Source organism: Mobula hypostoma, chromosome 11, assembly GCF_963921235.1.
Source record: "Mobula hypostoma chromosome 11, sMobHyp1.1, whole genome shotgun sequence".
Lineage (NCBI taxonomy): Eukaryota > Metazoa > Chordata > Chondrichthyes > Myliobatiformes > Myliobatidae > Mobula > Mobula hypostoma.
The window spans coordinates 81,957,947-81,982,442 of record NC_086107.1 but is presented as its reverse complement, the minus strand read 5'-3'; the positions used below and the strand labels follow the sequence as shown (position 1 = coordinate 81,982,442).

General features: G+C 44.1%; 1 protein-coding gene across 3 annotated transcripts in view; it reads left to right on the top strand.

The window, feature by feature from the left end:
* The window catches only part of LOC134353874 (MOB kinase activator 2-like), an 82,271-nt gene extending 58,440 nt beyond the window's left edge, over positions 1-23,831 (top strand). For 2 of the 3 annotated variants that reach the window (XM_063062373.1, XM_063062372.1), the window contains exons 2-5: positions 8,366-8,529; positions 10,352-10,445; positions 17,381-17,505; positions 18,698-23,830. In XM_063062373.1, the coding sequence (XP_062918443.1) occupies positions 8,366-8,529; positions 10,352-10,445; positions 17,381-17,505; positions 18,698-18,966 (652 nt within the window). In that variant the 3' untranslated portion in view covers positions 18,967-23,830. Of the gene's footprint in view, positions 1-7,931; positions 8,013-8,365; positions 8,530-10,351; positions 10,446-17,380; positions 17,506-18,697 lie in introns of all 3 variants that reach the window. The other variant, XM_063062370.1, reaches the window with a different exon arrangement.
* The last annotated feature ends 665 nt before the right edge of the window (positions 23,832-24,496 follow it).

Below are 24,496 nucleotides of genomic sequence, written 5' to 3'. Positions count from 1 at the left end.
AACACAATCACTGATCTCTGGCTTTGTAGAAGTATTGTACTAACCACTACGCTAGCGTGCTGCCTGTACACTTATTGCAAGAAAGAACATAACTAAAACAGCAAAGACCATTGTAGTGCAAAGTGATTAAAGTGATTATGGTGTTGAAATACAGATGCAGTAATTAGGCAACACACATCAAAGTTGCTGGTGAACGCAGCAGGCCAGGTAGCATCTCTAGGAAGAGGTACAGTTGACGTTTCAGGCCGAGGCTCTTCGTCAGGACTAACTGAAGGAAGAGTTAGTAAGAGATTTGGTAATTTAGGGTTGTGCCAGTCAGTTCATGAACTGAATGGTTAATCTTGTCCCTGGTGTTGTACCTACTGCTCGATGATAGATGTGAGAAGGTGTTGAAGCCCGGACAGTGGATGTTACCACTTTGAGGCAGTGCCTCATGTAGATCGCACTGTAGGTGGGGAAGGATGTGCCCGTGACGTATTGGGCTGACTTCACTACTCTCTACAGCTTGTGTTCCCGCGTATTCAAATTGCTGTGATGCAATTGTGATGTAGATTGTTTTGACTACATGGAAAATATTGTTCAGATTAAATGTGATCTTTGTGTCACAGTGGGTTGAATGAAGAATGGTCCAGGAAAGAGAAAGAAATAAAGGCTTGTGGCTTGCCACATTACTGCAACTGATAAAAATGAACCAGTTCTTCGGTACCTGTTTGCACATCAAAGTTTTGGTACCCATCCTAGTGGTCTCAGCTCTGGTGACACAGGTTCAATCTTGCCCTATAGTGTCATATATGCAGAGTTTTCACGGTCTGTCTGTAGTTTCCTCCAAGCACCCAGTTTCTTGTGTCCCAAAGGTGTGCGGGTTGATGGGATAATGGACAACAGTGAATTGCCCCTAGTGTGTAGGAAGGTGATTGGTCAGCATGGGACTAATAACCTTTCTCAGTGGGCTAAAAATTTAATTGTTATGTCTAAAAAAGGTTTTCTTTTGTAAATTAATTTTTATTTCCCTGAAGACTTTTTCCTTCTGACCTGCTTGTCCAAGAAGTTCGCCTTTAATTCTCATAAACACTTTGACAATCATAAGATCATAAGATATAGGAGAAGAATTAGGCCTTTTGGCCCACATTAGTCCGCTCCACCATTCCATCATGGCTGATAAAGTATTCTTCTCAGCCCCGTTCTCCTGATTTCTCCTTGTAAACTGACACCCTTACTAATCAAGAAGCTATCAACATCTGCTTTATATACACCCAATGGCTTTGCCTCCACAGTCGTCTGTGGCAGTGAATTCCGCAGATTTACTGCCCTCTGAATTCCTCCTCCATTTCTATTATAAAGGTATGTCCTTGTACTTTGAGGCTTTGCCCTCTGGTCTTAGACTCCCCCACTATAGGAAACATCTTCTCCACGTGCACTCTAGACCTTTAAATATCTGATAGGTTTCAGTGGGATTCCCCACCCCTGTTCTTCTAAACTCCAGTAAGTACTGGCCTAGAGCCTGTATAGTTGGTAACCCTAAATAGAAACTAGGCTTGGTGAGGAAACAGTGAAATGAACTAAAATGGAAGTAAGAAGCAATGTCTCACAAGAGAAAAACAGCTTGAATCAACTGGGTGCCTACCATGCTGTGCCAAACGTATTAAACTAGTAAATAAATGCCTGTTAAACTGGTCCCTTCTATACACACAAGGCCATATCCCTCTAAGCTCTACAGGTTAACGTGCCTATCTAAGAACCTCTATCATGTTTGCCTCTACTATCATCCCTGGGGACGGGGTGCAGATACGTCTCTACCATAGGAGGTTAAGGCACTTCTTCCCTCTGCTAGCCTGCACGTCACCCTTGGGCAAGGTGTAGTACTTGCTTAGATCCCTGATCAGGGTCAGGTGAAGCCATGGGAGCAGGTGGTGGGTGGTCATATGAGTAGCTGGTGCATATCTCAAGTCCTGATTATGTGATCACTGACACCAGGCAGACAATCATTGAAGAGTATTGATAATAGCTGGCGTCACCTGTCTTGGATAGACACTTCCCAGAAGAAGGCAATGACAAACTACTTCTGTAGAAAAATTTGCCAAGAACAATCATGGTCATGGAGGCCATGATCATCCATGTCATACAACACCGCAATAATGATGGTGATGATGGCCATCCCTGGCAGCCAGTATTCTCTTTGTAAAATAAAAACTTGCCCCTTGTGTCTTCTTTGACTTCCCTTGTGCATGCCCTTTAATATCAGACATTTTGCCCAGGGGGGAAAGATACTGTACACTCGAGAAGGAGATAGGATAAGTGATTGTACATTTTAGGTTAGCAAGGGCAAATTGTAGTGAAAGAATAGATGTTGGGGATTCAAAAATACTGGTGGTTCATCCTCATCGTATGCAATGGTATGAATAGGAAGTAGCTGTTTGTCCTGATCAATCAGTAAGACTTCTGCCCGTGCCTGTTTACAGCAACGATCAACTTTATTCATCATAGACATTTACATTAGCAATTTGCTGTGTGTTTGGAGTGACATGCAACAAAAACAACATTTATATAACCATGTAACAATTACAGCACGGTAACAGGCCATCTCGGCCCTTCTAGTCCGTGCCGAACTCTTACTCTCACCTAGTCCCACCGACCTGCACTCAGCCCATAACCCTCCACTCCTTTCCTGTCCATATATCGATCCAATTTAGCCTTAAATGACAACATCGAACCTGCCTCAACCACTTCTGCTGGAAGCTCGTTCCACACGGCTACCACTCTCTGAGTAAAGAAGTTCCCCCTCATGTTACCCCTAAACTTTTGCCCTTTAACTCTCAACTCATGTCCTCTTGTTTGAATCTCCCCTACTTTCAATGGAAAAAGCCTATCCACGTCAACTCTATCAATCCCCCTCATAATTTTAAACACCTCTATCAAGTTGCCCCCTCAACCTTCTACGTTCCAAAGAATAAAGACCCAACTTGTTCAACCTTTCTCTGTAACTTAGGTGATGAAGAATTATATCTTAATAAATTATATTTGTTAAGAATTATATCAGAAAGTTAGTACAGATACGGAATAAAATGTGCATAAATACATAAATGCCAGCAAGTATTTACAATGTAAACAGAATTACAGAAAAGTGGTTTAAAAGTGTTTACAGTGCAGTGCATTGATGGGGTAATAGAGGGAGGTTCAGGCTAACTACAATTGATCTGATTAAATACCTGGGGGAAGAAACTTTTAAGATGCCGTGAACTTTTTGTTTCAATAGCCCGATAGCGCTTTCCAGAAGGAAACTTTAGGAAAATCATGTGGCAGCAACTCAGTGCATAAAGGTGCATCGTCAAGAGGTTGACTTGTTCTTCATACCAGAATGGGGAAGCAAGTGGGATCTATGTGGGTCACATTTGCTGAGTGGGTAGTTCCCGCAATGGCTTTCCTGCCCGTTTCTGTGTCCTGGGCACGTACAGGGCCTGCACCGACTGCAGCCAATGACGGGAGCAGAGTGAGGGCTTAAGGGCTTCGGCTCAACGGGCTTAGGCGGAAACAGGCGAGGCAAGGAAGGTTTGGCATTCATTTTCTGTTGCTATTTGAGGAGAGGGGCAGTATGAGTGTGAGGGCAGTTTGCTGTTTTCGGTGTCGGATGTGGGAGGCCCTGGAGGCTCCAAGCCTCCCGGACGTCTACATCTGCGCCAAGTGCATCGAGATGCAGCTCTTAAGGGACCGCGTTACGGAACTGGAGCTGCAGCTCGATGACCTTCGTCTGGTCAGGGAGAGTGAGGAGTTGATAGAGAGGAGTTGCAGGCAGGTGGTCACGTCGGGGCCACGGAGGCAGACAAGTGGGTCACGGTTAGGAGGGAGTACCCCGGTGGCTGTGCCCCTTAACAACAGGTACTCCTGTTTGAGTACTGTTGGGGGGGACAGCTTACCTGGGGGAAGCGACAGTGGCCGTGCCTCCGGCACAGAGTCTGGCCCTGTAGCTCAGAAGGGTAGGGCAAGGAAGAGGAGGGCAGTTGTGATAGGGGACTCGATAGTAAGGGGGTCAGATAGGTGATTCTGTGGACGCAGTCCAGAGACCCGGATGGTAGTTTGCCTCCCTGGTGCCAGGGACCGGGATATTTCTGATCGTATCCAAGATATCCTGAAGTGGGAGGGTGAGGAGCCAGAGGTCATGGTACATATAGGTACCAATGACATAGGTAGGAAAAGGGTTGAGGTCCTGAAAGGAGAATATAGGGAGCTAGGAAGGGAGTTGAGAAAAAGGACCGCAAAGGTAGTAATCTCGGGATTACTGCCTGTGCCATGCGACAGTGAGAGTAGGAATGCGATGAGGTGGAGGATAAATGCGTGGCTGAGGGATTGGAGCAGGGGGCAGGGATTCAAGTTTTTGGATCATTGGGACCTCTTTTGGCGCAGGCGTGACCTGTACAAAAAGGACGGGTTACACTTGAATCCTAGGGGGACAATATCCTGGCAGGGAGATTAGCGAGGGCTACTGAGGTGACTTTAAACTAGAATGGTTGGGGGGTGGGAATCAAATTAAAGAGGCTAGGCGTGAGGAGGTTGGTTCACAGCAGGGGGATGGGAACCAGTGCAGAGAGACAGAGGGGTGTAAAATGAGAGTAGAAGCAAAAAGTAGTAAGGTGAAAAGTAAAAGTGGCAGGCCGACAAATCCAGGGCAAGCATTAAAAAGGGCCACTTTTCAACATAATTGTATAAGGGCTAAGAGAGTTGTAAAAGAGTGCCTGAAGGCTTTGTGTGTCAATGCAAGGAGCATTCGTAATAAGGTGGATGAATTGAAAGTGCAGATTGTTATTAGTGATTATGATATAGTTGGGATCACAGAGACATGGCTCCAGGGTGACCAAGGATGGGAGCTCAACGTTCAGGGATATTCAATATTCAGGAGGGATAGACATGAAGGAAGGGGAGGTGGGGTGGTGTTGCTGGTTAAAGAAGAGATTAACGCAATAGAAAGGAAGGACATAAGCCAGGAAGATGTGGAATCGATATGGGTAGAGCTGCGTAACACTAAGGGGCAGAAGACGCTGGTGGGAGTTGTGTACAGGCCACCTAACAGTAGTAGTGAGGTCGGAGATGGTATTAAACAGGAAATTAGAAATGTGTGCAATAAAGGAACAGCAGTTATAATGGGTGACTTCAATCTACATGTAGATTGGGTGAACCAAATTGGTAAAGGTGCTGAGGAAGAGGTTAATTAGCAATCTTGTCGTGAGAGGCCCCTTGGGTAAGAGTGACCATAATATGGTGGAATTCTTCATTAAGATGGAGAGTGACATAGTTAATTCAGAAACAAAGGTTCTGAACTTAAAGAGGGGTAACTTTGAAGGTATGAGACGTGAATTAGCTAAGATAGACTGGCAAATGACACTTAAAGGATTGACGGTGGATATGCAATGGCAAGCATTTAAAGGTTGCATGGACGAACTACAATCCCAGTTTGGCAAAAGGAAGGTCGTGCACCCGTGGCTGACAAGAGAAATTAGGGATAGTATCAATTCCAAAGAAGAAGCATACAAATTAGCCAGAGAAAGTGGCTCACCTGAGGACTGGGAGAAATTCAGAGTTCAGCAGAGGAGGACAAAGGGCTTAATTAGGAAGGGGAAAAAGGATTATGAGAGAAAACTGGCAGGGAACATAAAAACTGACTGTAAAAGCTTTTATAGATATGTAAAAAGGAAAAGACTGGTAAAGACAAATGTAGGTCCCCTACAGACAGAAACAGGTGAATTGACAGGACATGGCAGACCAATTGAATAATTACTTTGGTTCTGTCTTCACTAAGGAGGACATAAATAATCTTCCAGAAATAGTAGGGGACAGAGGGTCCAGTGAGATGTAGGGACAGAGGGTCCAGTGAGATGGAGGAACTGAGCGAAATACTTGTTAGTAGGGAAGTGGTGTTAGGTAAATTGAAGGGATTGAAGGCAGATAAATCCCCAGGGCCAGATGGTCTGCATCCAAGAATGCTTAAGGAAGTAGCCCAAGAAATAGTGGATGCATTAGTGATAATTTTTCAAAACTTGTTAGATTCTGGACTAGTTCCTGAGGATTGGAGGGTGGCTAATGTAACCCCACTTTTTAAAAAAGGAGGGAGAGAGAAACCGGGGAATTATAGACCGGTTAGCCTAACGTCGGTGGTGGGGAAACTGCTGGAGTCAGTTATCAAAGATGTGATAACAGCACATTTGGAAAGCGGTGAAATCATCGGACAAAGTCAGCATGAAAGGAAAATCATGTTTGACGAATCTCATAGAATTTTTTGAGGATGTAACCAGTAGGGTGGATAGGGGAGAACCAGTGGATGTGGTATATTTGGATTTTCAAAGGCTTTTGACAAGGTCCCACACAGGAGATTAGTGTGCAAACTTAAAGCACACGGTATTGGGGGTAAGGTATTGATGTGGATGGAGAATTGATTAGCAGACAGGAAGCAAAGAGTGGGAATAAACGGGACCTTTTCAGAATGGCAGGCGGTGACTAGTGGGGTACCACAAGGCTCAGTGCTGGGACCCCAGTTGTTTACAATATATATTAATGACTTGGATGAGGGAATTAAATGCAGCATCTCCAAGTTTGCGGATGACACGAAGCTGGGTGGCAGTGTTAGCTGTGAGGAGGATGCTAAGAGGATGCAGAGTGACTTGGATAGGTTGGGTGAGTGGGCAAATTCATGGCAGATGCAATTTAATGTGGATAAATGTGAAGTTATCCACTTTGGTGGCAAAAACAGGAAAACAGATTATTATCTGAATGGTGGCCGATTTGGAAAAGGGGAGGTGCAACGAGACCTGGGTGTCATTATACACCAGTCATTGAAAGTGGGCATGCAGGTACAGCAGGCGGTGAAAAAGGCGAATGGTATGCTGGAATTTATAGCAAGAGGATTCGAGTACAGGAGCAGGGAGGTACTACTGCAGTTGTACAAGGCCTTGGTGAGACCACACCTGGAGTATTGTGTGCAGTTTTGGTCCCCTAATCTGAGGAAAGACATCCTTGCCATAGAGGGAGTACAAAGAAGGTTCACCAGATTGATTCCTGGGATGGCAGGACTTTCATATGAAGAAAGACTGGATGAACTGGGCTTGTACTCGTTGGAATTTAGAAGATTGAGGGGGGATCTGATTGAAACGTATAAAATCCTAAAGGGATTGGACAGGCTAGATGCAGGAAGATTGTTCCCGATGTTGGGGAAGTCCAGAACAAGGGGTCACAGTTTGAGGATAAAGGGGAAGCCTTTTAGGACCGAGAGTAGGAAAAACTTCTTCACACAGAGAGTGGTGAATCTGTGGAATTCTCTGCCACAGGAAACAGTTGAGGCCAGTTCATTGGCTATATTTAAGAGGGAGTTAGATATGGCCCTTGTGGCTACGGGGATCAGCGGGTATGGAGGGAAGGCTGGGGCGGGGTTCTGAGTTGGATGATCAGCCATGATCATAATAAATAGCCGTGCAGGCTCGAAGAGCCGAATGGCCTACTCCTGCACCTATTTTCTATGTTTCTATGTTTTCTGCTGACCTGACAGTTCACTATAGTTTTTGTATATTGCATCAAACCAGACAGTAATAGCTGATGTGCAGATGCTCTCTATGATGGCAGTGTAGAATTGCACCAGTATGTTCTGGGAAGATGGAATTTTACCAATGGCCCAAATTAGTACATCCTCTGCTGAGACTTTTTGTTAAAGAAGTTAAATGGGGTTTTTCTCTCCGTAGTTAAACATGCACTCAGTGGCCACTGAGAATATGTTTGTGGTCTTCTACTGCTGTAGCTGATCAAAGTTCAACATGCCGTGCGTTCAGAGATGCTCCTTCGCACATCACTTGTAACATGTTGTTATTTGCGTTACTGTTGCCTTCCTGTCAGCATGAACCAGTCTGGCCATTCTCCTCTGACCTCTCTCATTAACAAGGAGTTTTTACCCACAGAATTGCCGCTTACAGGATGTTTTTAGTTTTCCAGACCATTCTCTGTAAACTCTGGAGACTTGTGCATGAAAAGCTCAGGAGGTAAGCAGTTCTGAGATACTCAAGCCACCTGACTGGCACAAACAATTATTTTACAATCAAAGTCACTGAGATCACATTTCTTCCCCATCCTGATGTTTGGTCTGAACAACAACTGAACCTCTTGACCATGTCTGCATGCGTTTATGCATTGAGTTGCTCCCACATGGTTGTCTGATTAAATAATTGCATTGGTGTGCAGGTGTCCCTAATAAAATGGCCACTGGGTGTATAATTACATGATATACAAATAGAAAAAAATCTTTGAATATTAAAATAGCTGTATTTTGTAATTCAGTGCTTGGAAGCTGTTTCTAAATTTTTAATACCGTTTTTCTTTCTTTTCCCTCTCTCAGGAAGACTGCAAAGTCAAAGCCAGATGATAAACTGCCTTTGCCTGAGGAGAAGAAACTGTATCTGGATGCAGAGTATACATCGGCCCGAGTGTCTGATGCTGATTTGCCCATGCTGGTTTCTTTGCCCAGAGAGATTGATCAGAATGAGTGGTTGGCAAATAACAGTGAGTAAAGTTAACTCTAAGCGAAAGAGTAGCAACAGAAGAATAGTTTGGTCAGCTGATACTTCAGGTTTGTCAGGGTTTAGTGTTTATTACCATTCAATATTCCATGCTCGGCTCTGTTTGTGTAAGCATGATGAGGGCGGTGGGTGTAGAGTTTGTCAGCCATTTCTATTGTTGGCTTCTCTTACATGTGTCTCAGTGTTCCTACAAGGGAGATAATTTCCAAAGCCTATTTTTTCAGTTGTTGTTCTTACAGAAATGATGCCTGCATTGCACACTCTAAATAAGAGAGGAAAAAGATGTGTATTCTAAACATATGCTCAGTGCTGATGAGCGACGTCAACATCAATATTCATTTGCTGTATTGTATGAGTGATGTATTTTTAGGGATGCTAGGAGGTTGAGCAACTACAGAGCTGGAGGTTGTGCAAATACAGATTAGGTCAGGCAGTATCTATGGGGGTTTGGGGGAGATTAAGCAGTAGCTGTTTTGGGCTGAGACTGTCCATTAGGTATTATGGCCTCACCTGAAGGACTGAGGTCCTGATGAAGTGTCTCAGCCCGAAATATCAACTGTTTATTCCTCTCCATAGATGCTGCCAGACCTGCTGAGTTCCTCCAAGGTTTTGTGTGTGTTGCTGAAGATTTACAACATCTGCAAAATCTACCACCAAGCACAGTTTTACCTTCCTCCTCCACCCTCCACTTTCTGCCGGGATCACTCCCTCTGTGATTACCTTGTCCATTGCTTCCCCCCCGCCCCCCCAACCCCACCAATCTCCCTCCTGGCGGTCTAAGTGCTCACCTGCCCTCACCTCTATTCAGGGCCCAAACAGTCTTCCCAGGTGTGGCAACACTTCACCTGTGAATCTGCTGGGGTCATCTATCTTGTCTAGTGCTCTGATGCAGCCTTCTCTACATTGCTGAGACCTGTCTTAATTTTTGGGGTCACTTCATCTCACACCTCCGCTCCATCCTCCAAAAGCAGAACTTCCCAGGGGCCCAACATTTTAATTCCCATTCCCATTCCAACATGTTGGCCCATGGTCTCCTGTTGTGCCACGATGAGGCCACCCCCAGGGTGGAGGAGCAGCACATTATATTCACCTGGGTAGTCTCCAACCTAATGGCATGAATATTGATTTCTCCTTCCTGTAAAACAAATTCCCTTCCACTCTGGCCTCTTACCTCTTCTCACCTGCTTATCATCTCCTCCGGGTGCCTCTTTGACCTCCCTTTCTTCTATGGTCCACTCTTCTCTCCTAACAAATTCAATCCTCTCCAGCCCATCATGTTTCCTACCTGTCCGGCTTCACCTATACTCTCCCCTCACCTTTTTATTTTGGGATCTTTCCCATGCTGATGAAGAGTCTTGGCCAGAAGTGTGACTGTTTGCTCATTTCCATAGATGCTGCCTGATCTACTGAGTTCCTCCAGCATTTTGTGTGTGTTGCTTTGGATTTTCAACATCTGCAGAATTTCTTGTGTCTGGAGTAAATCATAAACTCAGATTTTGAGATTCTAACGAATGCATCGATATATCATGGTATCATATTTTGGGTCAAGACCCTTCATCAGGACTGGAAAGGAAGAGGGCAGAAGCCAGGTAAAGGTGGTGGTGCAAGAGCAGGAGTACAAGCTGGTGAGACCATGTGAGGGGAAGGTAGGTGGGTGAGAAAGGGGGAATGAAGTAAGAAGTGGGAGGTGATAGATGGAAAGGGAAAAAAAGGATAAGGAAGAAGTAAGACCAATTTTATTAAATTAACTGATATTGATTGTGATATTCTGCCTCACTCTTATTTCTAATTGATTGTATTAACAGCGACGACATTTTTCAATCACATAAACCTCCAGTACAGTGCAATCTCTGAGTTCTGCACAGCAGAGACCTGCCCAGTGATGAATGCGTGTAATACGTAAGTACTTTTTGCTCAATGTGCTACATATTTAAATGTTTATTCAGACTGAATCCACAGAGGGGTTAAAGGAGAAATGTGGCGGTCTAGCCCACTATTACAGAGAGAGTAGAGAAATTCAGTCAGTAGGGCTACAATTCATCAATTCATTTCTCTTACAGCTTGGACAGAGAAGATCTTGACCACATTGGTCTGAAACCCTAGTGCCAAAGGTTATAAAAATGCACTTGGGGAATAGCACCTAGTTCCTTGTTGAGGTTCATTTTAAAGTTAAATTAATTTTATTTGTCACGTGCATCAATAACATTGAAGCACAGAGTTAGTAAATGTGTGATTTGCATTAACAGCCAATACTGTCCATGTGCTGGGGCAACCCATAAGTATCACCAAGCTTCCTGCACCAACATAGCATGCCCAGAATCTTTTTATCTGTATGTCTTTGGAATGTAGGAGGAAACCAGAGTACCTGGAGGATGCACATGTGGTCATGGGAAGAATGTATAAACTGCTTGCAGACAGTGGTGGGAATTCAACCCCAATAGCTGGTGTTGTAAAGCGTTACACTGACCACTATGTTGCTGTGTTGGTCATTTTGTTGTTAAAATTGCACAGCAGCCATGCTGCCTGTGATTGCCTCAGTCCACCTACCATTTTGATTAAGTTAGTACAGAGGCAAATCAAAGTTAGGTGAATAGGGTGGGAAACTAGAGACACCTCTTTCTCCCTTATTAGGGAGAACGAAAACCTGCGGTATGTCAAATACTGGGTGAAACGCCAAGTCTTTGGGGTAACTGCAAGTCTGTGTCTTTGCTATTGCTTTGCTCACGTTTGAGTGCTTGCTGGCGGTGCCAATGCTTTTTTTTGTCTGAAGTGGGAGGAGGGATTGTTGCTCGCTGCTGCTCATGCACAGTAGGGGGAGCTGGGCCGGGGGGGGGTGGACTTTGGGGTTCTAACATTTAACTGTCATTCATTCTTTGGGGCACTCCTCTGTTTTCATGGATGGTTGTAAGAAAAAGTATTTCAGGATGTATATTGTAAACATTTCTCTGACATTAAATTGTACCTTTGAATAAGATGATGAGAGGCATTGATCGTGTGGATAGTCAGAGGCTTTTTTTCCCAGGGCTGAAATGGCTAGCACGAGAGGGCACAGTTTTAAGGTGCTGGGAAGGAGGTAGAGAGGAGATATCAGGGGTAAGTTTTTATGCAGAGAGTGGTGAGTGCGTGGAATGGGCTGCCGGCGGCGGTGGTGGAGGCGGATACGATAGGGTCTTCTAAGACACTCCTGGGTAGGTACGTGGAGCTTAGAAAAATAGAGGGCTATGGGTAACCCTAGGCAACTTCAAAGATAAGGACATGTTCGGCACAGCTTTGTGGGCTGAAGGGCCTGTATTGTGGTGTAGGTTTTCTATGTTTCTAACCTAAAGAAGAATAAATTTCATCTTAATAACAACAATTGAATTGACTTAATTTCTTACATCCTTCACATACATGTGGAGTAACAATCTTTACGTAACGTCTCCATCTAAATGTGCAATGTGCAATCATAGTAATTTATGATAATTTATAATAAATAGAACAGTCAATGTAATACAGAGTACACTCAAGTCAGTGTGAGTTCTTCATTCTGATGGCCTGGTGGAAGAAGCTGTCCTGGGGCCTGTTGGTCCTGGATTTTATGTTGCAGTACCGCTTACCAGATGGTAGCAGCTGGAATAGATTGTGGTTGGGATGGCTTGCGTTCCCAATGATCCTATGGGCCCTTTTGTACGCACCTGTCCTTGTAAAGGCTGATTTGTACTTCTGTGTCAAATTGACGCCGTAGGTACGGAGTTGCCGCGAACCCTACGCAGAGGCTACCCGGATCCCTACGCCGTAGCCTGACGTGCACCTCTCCCAAAATGTAACTACGCGTCGCAGCAACGCAGACCGCAACAACTGTGATTGGTCCGCTTGGTAGCATCGCATTTCCTCCTACGCTGCAATATCTTCCCATTGGGCGACTGAAGGGCAGGGAAGGAGCTCTGGCTGCAATGCTTTCCATAAAGCTTTGCAGACCTCTGAAATTATGGAGGACACATTTCGCTTTTATGAAAAAAGGTGCTTGCTTTAAACTTGTTTACCCCGAGAAAGACTACCATGACCATGAAGCCTTGCACGGGCAGGTGTGTGCGCATGCGCGAGGTGCCCGAATTGCAGAGCGACGCAGACACACCAACGCACAAGTATAAATGCTCACAACGCCCGTAGGCCACTTGCGTAGGTTACAGCATCCATTTGACGCACAAGTATAAATCAGCCTTAAACCATGGGAACTTCACAACTACAGATGCGCTGGACTGTCCGCACCACTCTCCGCAGAGTCCTGCGATTAAGGGAGGTACGGTTGCCATACCAGGAAGTGATGCAGGCAGTCAGGATGCTCTCAATTGTGCCCCTGTATGAAGTTCTTAGGATTTGGGGGCCCATGCCAAACTTCTTCAACTGTCTGAGATGAAAGAGGTGCTGTTGTACCTTTCTCACCATACAGTTTGTGTGTACAGACCACGTGAGGTCCTCAGTGATGTGGATGCAGAGGAACTTGAAGCTGTTTATCCTCTAAACCCCAGATCCATTAATATCAATAGGGGTTAGCCCGTCTCCATTCCTCCTGTAACCCACATCCAGCTCCCTTGTTTTTGCAAAATTGAGGGAGAAGTTGTTTTCTTGACACCACTGTGTCAGAGAGATGACTCCTTCCTTGTAGACCACCTTGTTATTGTTTGAGATGAGCTGAATCAATATAGTGTCGGCAAATTTAATTAGTAGATTGGAGCTGTGGGTGGCGATACAGTCATGGGTATAGAGGGAGTAAAGGAGGGGACTCAGTACGTATTTCATCTTCACCAAGCCAATCAGACCGTGTCTTAGGTGTTGTTGTACTCCAACCCTAAGGATACAGACAGAACGATATTAGAAGTAGTTTTTATTCACAATAGGGCAGTGGTCCCCAACCACCGGGCGGCAAAGCATGCGCTACCGGGCCGCGAGGAAAGGATATGATTTGGCGATACGAAACGATATGAGTGAGCTGCACCTTTCCTCATTCCCTGTCATGTACTGTTGAACTTGAACATAGGATTGCCAGCTGTCCCGTATTAGCCGGGACATCCCGTATATTGGGCTAAATTGGTTTGTCCCATACAGGACTACCCTTGTCCAGTATTTCCCCCGCTAAGGTAGAGCGTTCCTATGAAACCTTTTGTGCCAAAATGGCATAAAGCGAAGAAGCAATTACCATTAATTTATATGGGAAAAATTTTTGAGCGTTCCTAGACCCAAAACATAACCTGCCAAATCATAGCAAATAACATATAAAACCTAAAATAACACTAACATATAGTAAAAGCAGGAATGATATGATAAATACAAAGCCTATATAAAATAAATGTAAAGCCTATATAAAGTAGAAATAATGTATGTACAGTGTAGTTTCACAGAACAGAATCGGGAAGATTAAGCCAAAACCAATTTGTAGAAAAAAAAAATCGGCACATACACGCATGTGCACGTCATGCATGCGCACACAGGCGCCTGCGCAAGGCTTCATGGTCATGGTAGTCTTTCTCAGGGTAAACACAAGTGTCCCGTATTTGACTGCTACTCTTGTCCCTTATTTGGGAGTGAGAAAGTTGGCAACCCTACTTGAACAACATTAAACCAATATTAAATATTGGACCCAATATTAAACCGGTCTCCGCGGTGCAAAAAAGGTTGGGGACCCCTGCAGTAGGGGAATGTTATGGCAAACCATATTTAAAAATAAAGGTTAGCTTTATCTACCACACGTACTTTGAAACATCAAACATACAGTGAAATGTGCTGTTTGTGTCAAATCTATCAGTGAAGATTGTGCTGGGCAGCAGCAAGTGTCACCACACTTTTAGGGCCAACATAGCATAACTTATTAACCTTAACACACTTGTCTTTGGAACATGGGAGAAAACTGGAGCACCCACAGGAAACAAACTCCTCGCAGGCAGCAGAGGAAATCAGACCCTGATCTTACAGCTACCATTCTGCCAAAAGATACAAATATATTTTTGTGGAATGCATTCATGGGCCGTAGGTGAGCATCTGTCACTGATCCCATCCTTAAATTGAATGGTTTCCAATTCACAGAAGCTTGGAGTCACCAAACTGAGTAAGAATAGCCGATGGCTTTTCCTAAAGAGAATCAGTAAACCTGGAGAGCATGAAGGAGTACAAATGGTAGAATCTGGACAGAAACAAATAAACACGCTGCTGGAGGAACTCAGTGGGTCAGTCAGCATCTGTGGAGGTAGAAGAATAGAGAATGTTTTAAGCTATGACCCGACTGTACTCTGCACATGTAATAAGGTTCTGTAATGCAAAGATGTATTAAAAAGTTTCTAAATATCAAAAAATACTATAAAGAGCAGTAAACAATAAAAAACTAAATCAAATTAATATTTGGTGTGACCTTTAAAATTGTATCAATTCTCTTAGGTGCATTGTCATGCATTTTTATCAGAAAATCATCTGGTAGGTTGTTCCAAGCACCTGGAGAACCTTCCAGAGTTCTTCTGAAGACTTTGGCTGTTTTGCTTGCTTCTGTCTCTCCAGGTAATCCCAGACAGCCTCAATGATGTTGAGATTAGGGCTTTACGGAGGCCACACCATCTGAAGCCATATAAGAAACCTAGGATGTCTGAGGCTTTTGCATAGTATTCTACACGGACTGAGAGTGGAGGTAGCCAGAATAAAGAGGTGCGAGGGAGGATAGGTGGAGGGAGAAGCAGGGTGATAGACAAATGGAAACAACAGGAATTCTGCAGATGCTGGAATTTCAAGCAACACACATCAAAGTTGCTGGTGAACGCAGCAGGCCAGGCAGCATCTATAGGAAGAGGCGCAGTCGACGTTTCAGGCCGAGACCCTTCGTCAGGACTAACTGAAGGAAGAGCTAGTAAGGGATTTGAAAGTTGGAGGGGGAGGGGGAGATCCAAAACGATAGGAGAAGACAAGGGGGAGGGATGGAGCCAAGAGCTGGACAGGTGATAGGCAAAAGGGATACAAGAGGATCACGGGACAGGAGGTCCGGGAAGAAAGACGGGGGGGGGGGAACCAGAGGATGGGCAAGGGGTATATTCAGAGGGACAGAGGGAGAAAAAGGAGAGTGAGAGAAAGAATGTGTGTATAAAAATATGTAACAGATGGGGTACGAGGGGGAGGTGGGGCATTAGCAGAAGTTAGAGAAGTCAATGTTCATGCCATCAGGTTGGAGGCTACCCAGACGGAATATAAGGTGTTGTTCCTCCAACCTGAGTGTGGCTTCATCTTTACAGTAGAGGAGGCCATGGATAGACATGTCAGAATGGGAATGGGATGTGGAATTAAAATGTGTGGCCACTGGGAGATCCTGCTTTCTCTGGCGGACAGAGCGTAGGTGTCCAGCAAAGCGGTCTCCCAGTCTGCGTCGGGTCTCGCCAATATATAAAAGGCCACATCGGGAGCACCGGACACAGTATATCACCCCAGCCGACTCACAGGTGAAGTGTTGCCTCACCTGGAAGGACTGTTTGGGGCCCTGAATGGTGCTAAGGGAGGAAGTGTAAGGGCATGTGTAGCACTTGTTCCGCTTACACGGATAAGTGCCAGGAGGGAGATCAGTGGGGAGGGATGGGGGGACGAATGGACAAGGGAGTCGCGTAGGGAGCGATCCCTGCGGAATGCAGGGGGGGGGGAAAGATGTGCTTAATAGTGGGATCCCGTTGGAAGTGGCCGAAGTTACGGAGAATAATATGTTGGATCGCTCCCTACGCGACTCCCTTGTCCATTCGTCCCCCCATCCCTCCCCACTGATCTCCCTCCTGGCACTTATCCGTGTCAGCGGAACAAGTGCTACACATGCCCTTACACTTCCTCCCTTACCACCATTCAGGGCCCCAAACAGTCCTTCCAGGTGAGGCAACACTTCACCTGTGAGTCGGCTGGGGTGATATACTGCGTCCGGTGCTCCCGATGTGGCCTTTTATATATTGGCGAGACCTGACGCAGACTGGGAGACCACTTTGCTGGACACCTACGCTCTGTCCGCCAGAGAAAGCAGGATCTCCCAGTGGCCACACATTTTAATTCCACATCCCATTCCCATTCTGACATGTCTATCCACGGCCTCCTCTACTGTAAAGATGAAGCCACACTCAGGTTGGAGGAACAACACCTTTATATTCCGTCTGGGTAGCCTCCAACCTGATGGCATGAACACGACTTCTCTAACTTCCGCTAATGCCCCACCTCCCCCTCGTACCCCATCTGTTACTTATTTTTATACACACATTGCCCATCGTCTGGTTCCACCCCCCCCCCACCCCGTCTTTCTTCCCGGACCTCCTGTCCCATGATCCTCTCAAATCCCTTTTGCCTATCACCTGTCCAGCTCTTGGCTCCATCCCTCCCCCTCCTGTCTTCTCCTATCATTTTGGATCTCCCTCTCCCCCTCCCCCTCCAACTTTCAAATCCCTTACTCACTCTTCCTTCAGTTAGTCCTGACGAAGGGTCTCGGCCTGAAACGTCGACTGCACCTCTTCCTAGAGATGCTGCTGGCCTGCTGCGTTCACCAGCAACTTTGATGTGTGTTGATAGACAAATGGATCCTGATTGGGGATGGGTCAAGGGGTGGAGTTGGGAGACAGTGGCTGCTGGGTGATCTGTTTGACACAAATAGAGTTGAATTGCAGAAAAATTGTTGTTTAACAGAAAATAAAACAGGCACAAAGGTTTGAATGATATCAACATTTTGTTTTTACACTAGAGCTTACTGTAAAGCTCTTCTCAGAGTCGAAGCTTGATACAGGCAAGTGTATGTGGAACAGCCCATTCAGAACCATGATGCTCATCCTGTATTTTTCTGATGTGCTTCATTACTACAGTCAGTACTTCTGGACAGATGAGCGGGGGAAGAAAATAAAATGTACTGCACCACAGTATATTGATCTAGTGATGACCCACATCCAAAAACTACTGACTGATGAGGAAATCTTTCCTACCAAGTATGGTGAGTTTTTCTAATTTGAAAGAAAGTTCCCACATAAGGTAGGCTTGGTACTATTCAAATTCAGATTTATTTATCACAATACTGAAATGATTCCTCAATTTATGGACTCCCTTTTAGGGCTTATTTATTACTTTATTTTTTTTTGTTTAGTGTTTGCATAATTTGCTGTCTTTTGCACATTAGTTCTTTATCTGTCTTTGTGTGTCATTGATTCTGTTGTGTTGTATTTACTGTGAATGCCCACAAGAAAATATATCTCGGGGTTGTATATGGTGAGATATATGTACTCTGATAATAAATTTACTTTAAACTTTTGAACATGTACATGGAAACATACAGTGAAGTACGTCATTTGCGTTAACAGCCAACACACCCAAGGATGTGCTAGGGGCAGCCACACATTCTGGCGCTAACATAGCATGCCCACCATGCTTGGCAAAGCAACACAGAATCCTATATCCAAAATCAAAACAAGAAACTAATCTGCCTTCACTACCTCACAATCTATTTTAATGCATTTGCTGTAAGTCATCTCTCACTCTTTCCTAACTAGTAATTATCCTTCGGTGAATATCACTGCAGAGCAGCTTATCTGGTCGTTGTCACGTTGCTATTTTGGGGAGCTTGATGAACACAAATTGGCATTTGTACTTCTATGTTACACTTCAGAAGTGCTTTGTGGCTTTAAGTTCTGTGGGATATACAGTGTTTCTGAAAGGTACTAAATAAATGTTCATCACATTTACATTACAGCATAATACAGGCACTTTGGCTAATGATGTGCTGACCTTTAACCTACTCAAGATCAGTGTAACCCTTCCCTCCTACATAGCCCTCCATTTTTCTATCATCCATGTGCCTATCTAAGAGTCTTTTAAATCTCCTAATGTATCTGTGTCTACCACCTCCCCAGCAGCATATTCTATTGCATCCACTACTCTGTTTTTAAAAAAAAACTACCTGACATCCTCACCAATTATCCTGCCTGGTATTAGGGTATTTTTGCCCTGGGAAATGTTGTAACTTTTATTATTGGAATAGAGTTTATTCACACGTATTGAGGGAAAGAAAATTGTATAATGTTTATTTCTGAAGTGACATTTTCCACACCTGTCAACAATTTACTTAGTGACTGTGCATGTGACTGTGGAAAGCCCTTGTGAAGTTGACTATTCTCCCATTTTGCCAACAGGTAAAGAGTTCCCGAGTACTTTCGAATCGCTCATCCAGAAGATCTGTCGCTACCTCTTCCATGTTCTTGCTCACATCTACTGTGCCCACTTCAAGGAGGTGGTGGCCCTCGAACTGCACCCACACCTCAATACTTTGTACATGCACTTTCTGATCTTTGTCAGGGAGTTCAATCTCGTTGACCCCAAGGAAACAGCCGTGATGAGGGACTTAACAGATGTTCTCCTCAGTGGTGCACCACAGCCCCAGAACCACGTCAACCACAGATGAGCTGACAACCAATGCACACAGCGGATGTTAGAAATATTTTCTTTAGTGGAAAGAATAATAACTTCAAAGATCATGTTGCCCGTGGCAACGCTGAAGTAATATATGACCAACAAATAGTAAATCCAAGTGGCCCAAAATGGTGACCATGTTGAACCCACCCAGCTGATCTGCAGATATCCTTTATAATGGCCTTGCTCAATGCTACCATTGTTGAATATTAAATTCTATATAGATTAACTCTATATAATTTGACCCATCTAATGTGTATCACTCCACCCATTTAACTAACCCAATGAGTAAGTGCAGTGATTTGCCTTGCCCCTGCAGAAGATTGCCATAACTGGCTAGTGGCCAGTTATGACTGTCAGCACTCATGAGCTAACTCATGTCGTTCACTGCCACTGCTGAAGTTCTAGGTTTTTCTACTGGATCTTTCATTCCCAGAGCAAGGCATGAAATATGCAAATCCTCAAACAGAGCATTGTGATTGGTGAGATCTTTGGGTTATGGGATGGAATGGATCTAAAGACTTTCATAGTACCTGTGTAGAGTTTTGTTTTTAGTTGTGAGGAGGTCCTGAGGTACATTTGGAACTGAGCTGGAGACAGCTTTTGCTGCTATTCTTGTCCCTTCTCTTTCCTCTTCTATGCTTCTTGGTGCCATCATGTGAGCGCATGAGGATGATCTACATTTAATGATCCTTATGGATCAGAAGATTCCTTAATGCCATACTTCCTTCATTTTCTGCATGAAATCTCTGTGAGCTCCGCAAGTCCAGAAGTGGCATTTGTGTCATATGGCCTCTCAAAAATAAGCTTATCTGCAGCCTTGAAATATATTTGAATTTCCTTTTGAGTGAGGTTAAAAACAACCCATTTCTCTTGTGGACAGGCTCTCTGAGGTTTGCTTAGTTGCAGAGTATAGATCCCTCTCAACAGCATGCCCCAGCCTTGGTATCAGATAACTGTGTGATGCTGCTAGGATGTGGCATTTTACCATTTCCCACTCACCTGCCTCCTTGAGCGAGATTTCCAAGTGCTGCCCATTACTGTTGGTGGGTACCACGGGCCATGTTCATGGGTCATGATTAAGACTGCTGAAAGTTCTTTTATTTTTGTATTAATGTACTACACTACTGACCTGGGAGAGGTGCGACAGGTAAAAATATCACTGATGACAAAGGAATCGCGTGTGTGTATGTGCGTGTGCACGCGTGTGTGTATATGTGTGATTCGCCTCCCACTTGTGCCTCTGGGTTTACAACGTGTTTGTATGAATTTTTGCTGCTTTATCCTTGCATGACTTGGAATCAAATAGCACGATGGGATGTTAAAAACAGCATTGGCAGTAAAGGTACAAGCCCTCCATTATCTGGCTGTATCTAGGTGTTTTGGTTTAGGAGGTGGTCTGGAGCTGGTTAATAGGGAAAATGGTTTAGAAGCTGTTGAGCTAAATTTCAAGAACTTTTTCTTGTTGGTTGTGAATGTCGTCATCACCCATTTGGATTCTGAGTGCCAGCGTAATTGAAGCCAATGGAACCATGGTCAGTGAGTGATCCTCTGTGGTCACTGAGTTGAGAAACAATGCATAGTTGCTCTGCCACTTCATGCAGTATTTTTCTGAGAACGCATTCTGAAGACTTTTAAACCAGTGGGAAAATCTGTGTCATCCATTAATGAGTTTCCTCTTCATCATTTGTGTATTTCTTTGTGATCAGAGCATATAAAGTACCGTTCTTTGCTTTTTCAACTCTCTTTAACATGGCCTTTCTGTGAACTAGGTAGGCCAATCCCACTGTTGCAACATTGAAAAGAAACTTGTGACATCGGTTCAAACATTGCAAAGACTGTCTGTCCCCTCATCCTTCAGTTGTGAGATAGATCATGCCTTCTGGCTGTACTAAAGGCCTGTTGTTCGTCTGATTTCTTGTTCAGATGCCTGTCCTGAAAGCTTTTCTGTTTTCAATAGCTGCGATTAAGAGTCTTCTTCATATTACATTGGTAGAATTTACACTCTGGGAAAGAAGGGGGTCCAGAAATGAGCAGTTTCCCTGTTCAAAGCAAATCAACTTTTATTTTAGTTTGGTTTTTTGGAGCTTTGGTCACGGCTTGAGTCTCAATCTGTATGGAGTGAAGGACATTGGAAAGTGCCTGCCTGATGAACAGGACAGTTAGGGTGTTCACCACTGCACACACCTGTCAGAGTGGCTGGTGTTTGGTAGGTTTATGAAGTGATGTGTTTGTTTTCCACAGGTTTTGATGACCAGAGCAGTGGAATGGATATCACTATATTTGTTCATTTTTATCAGCCTTATCCATGATAAGGCTCTGTTTAGGGTTACAATAAAATATTTAAAAGATAGCAACAGCAGCTAAAAGATCGCCATTGATTTTTTTTTTCTTTTCCTGTCAAGCGTGAATTCTATTTATTTTGCCATGCTTTTTTTCTGTTTCCATTGGAATGGAACACAGACTGGACAATCACTTTACAGGGAGTGACCGGCTGGAGGTCAGAGAATCCAGTGGTGTTTCACTTCTGTGTGGTATCAAAAGTACACCATGATAGTCATAATCAGAGTTTGAATGAGTTGTGATTTGGTATGTTTAGACTACAGGAGTATAGCTGATGAGCAGATTACACTTGCTTTCTGTAGTTTTTTAAGCAAAGCTAGATTCCAGGACCTAGATTCTAGTGGTTGTGGGTCTGCTGTGCAGTGCATGTATACTGCATGCTGATGAGACTGTCTCAGGGGAAATATAAGTAAGCAGTTTGCATGAGCTCCCTCTCCTAAAATGGGAGGAAATCTAAAGAGAGAAATTTGGAGAGGGAAGGAACCATCTGCTTCTGCGTAGAAATTTTGCAGCTTAAGTAGCTACAACTCCATGTTTTATTTAGAGAAATTAAGATGAGACTATTTACATGTCAATTGTAGATGCAGTAACTACAGAACTGGAGACAGGATTGCAAACCAAAACCATGCGTCTCGACTAAATTCATGAGAACCACCAGAATGATTGAGTTATGCTGTCTGACGTCATGTTTTTTTTGGTTGCAGTGACTGATAGCTCCCTTCTGGTTCCCACTGTACATTATTTTAAGAAGTGCAGGACTTGCATGTTAACCTGATTCATTTTTATTTGTGTCTTGCTGTGAGACCACTTGGAAGTGTCTCACGTGGCCAGGTAACAAGATTGACAACCAGGTGGAACAGTGCTGATGTAACCTTGAGTGGTAGTGAAGATGGTCTTGGTCAGTTTTGAAGCTTAGCTTCCTTTCTTCTTTTTAGTAGATTTTATTAAAATAAAACCTTTCAATACACTTCTATGGGTGATCACTCCAAGACTAGTTGACAAGAACTCAACAGCTTGCCCTGGAATGAGCTTAACTACCTCCTCTGTGTACTTTATACGATGGGACCCTTCCTCCCTAGCAAACCTCCATAGCCTACTTGTTTTTAAGTTTGAGTCAGTGCACGGTAACAGGCCAGTGTGTCCTGATGAGTCTGTGCTGCCCAATTACACCCATGTAACCTATTAACCTTCTAAACCTGTACATCTCTGGGATGTGGGAGGAAACCATAGCACCTGGAGGAAAGCCACACTGTCACAGAGAGAGTGGACATACTCCTTACGGACAGCAGCGGCAATTTAACCCAGGTCGCTGGCGTTGTAAAGTGTTACTAACCACTATCTACTGTGCCACCCAGTACTTAATGGTACACAGAAAAGGAAAAGGTTCGGTGCACTCTTGGAAATAATTCAGTCTCATTGGCTGGACAAATGCTGATTAATGATTTGCATCGCCTCATCTTTGAACTTGAATAATATTATGTCTGCTGATTATCTCTTGGACTGTTGATGGGCAGGGTTAGTGGTTGCTAGGTCAGCAGCATTATAACAAAACAGAGCCACACTTCACCCGGGATTATCTTTGATAATAACTTGATTTTTTTTTAATAGACATTTGATTTTATTTCTTTCTCATGAGGAACCCTTAAGCATTGGGTGGTTGTGAAGGAATGATGTGGTTCCCAATTGTTCACGGGTACTTTGCGCTCTTAATGATCGGTTAACAGGAAAGAGTGTGCTTTACAAGCTGTCTGCACCAAACCAAGAGGGATGTTTCAGTTCCATAATAGCTTATTGCTAGAAAGAGTTGTTAATTTACAGGGAGTCTCTGTTAATACTGGATGTAATATAACTTCTTAATGTCATACATTGCATTTCACAATAAGAAAATTGTAAAATAAAAGTGTGAACATTCACTGAACCTTTGTGCCTTTTGTTATTTTTAGCGCAAGTGTTGAGCACATCAGGGGCATAGGCTACCAAGAGTAGCTTGCCAGGGTCCTCTGTCCTGAGCTGGTTTTGCATGCTTTCCTGAGGTGTATCCTTCCTCTCCCAGAGCTTTAGAGATTCTGTTAGTGCTTCTGTAGCACTGGGTTTTTACGGGGTGGAGTTGCTAGCCCCCATGCCCAACCCTCCTTTCACAGCCAGGCTTGCGAATATCCACGGTGGAGTTTGTTATGTTTAGGCTTTTCCTTATTGCATAATGCTGACTGTTTTTGCAGTTTTGCATCATATGTGTTTTTGTCACTCTTCAGTGCTACATATGCAAAGTAATGCAAAAGAGCAAATTAATGATTCACCATGTCTTAGCTTAACATGGGGGAAAACAACACCCTTAGAAGTATATAACATGGCTTGGCAATATTATTGTTACATAGATCAGGTCATTTATAAGACCATTAAAATGTAGGAGCAGAATTGGGCCAGTCAGCCCATCGAGTCTGCTCCACCGTTCCATCATAGCTGATTTATCTCCCTGTTACCTCCCTGTAAAGTTTGACACCGTGGCTAATTAAAGAACTATCTGCCTCTGCCTGAAATATACCCAATGACTTGGCTTCCACACACTCGTCTACTCCCGCCCCAATGTGAGGGTCCCTGACAAGACCAGCATTTTTTGCCCATCCATAATTGCCCTTGAGGAAGTGGTGAGTTGCCATATTAGACCATAGACCATAAGATATAGGAGCAGAATTAGGCCAATCAACCCATCAAGTCTGCTCCACCATTCAGTTGTGAGACTTTTGGTGAAAGCAGTTCTTGAGCAAAAATAGGAACTGTAGTTACCATTTAATACTACCCAGTATTGGTAAGTATAGTTCTTCGATGCCTTGTTCACAATGGTTGGTTTCCCTCTATCTCTTTTGCCCTTGTCTGGAAGTTTTCAGCTGCTGCTGTCCTACTGCATTGATATATACACACACTAGAGATTCTGTAGATGCTGGAAATCCAGAGCAACACATACAAAATGCTGGAGGAACTCAGCAGGTCAAGCAACATCTATGGAGGGGAATAAACAGTCAATGTTTTAGACTGAAACCATAAGGGCTGAAGAAGGAATTTTATTGGAGAGGAGAATAGACCATGAGAGCCATGGGAGAAAGGAAAGGAAGAGGGGCACCAGAGGTTGGTGATGTACGGGTGAGGAGAACAGAAGAAGTGAAAGGAGAACCAGGATGGTG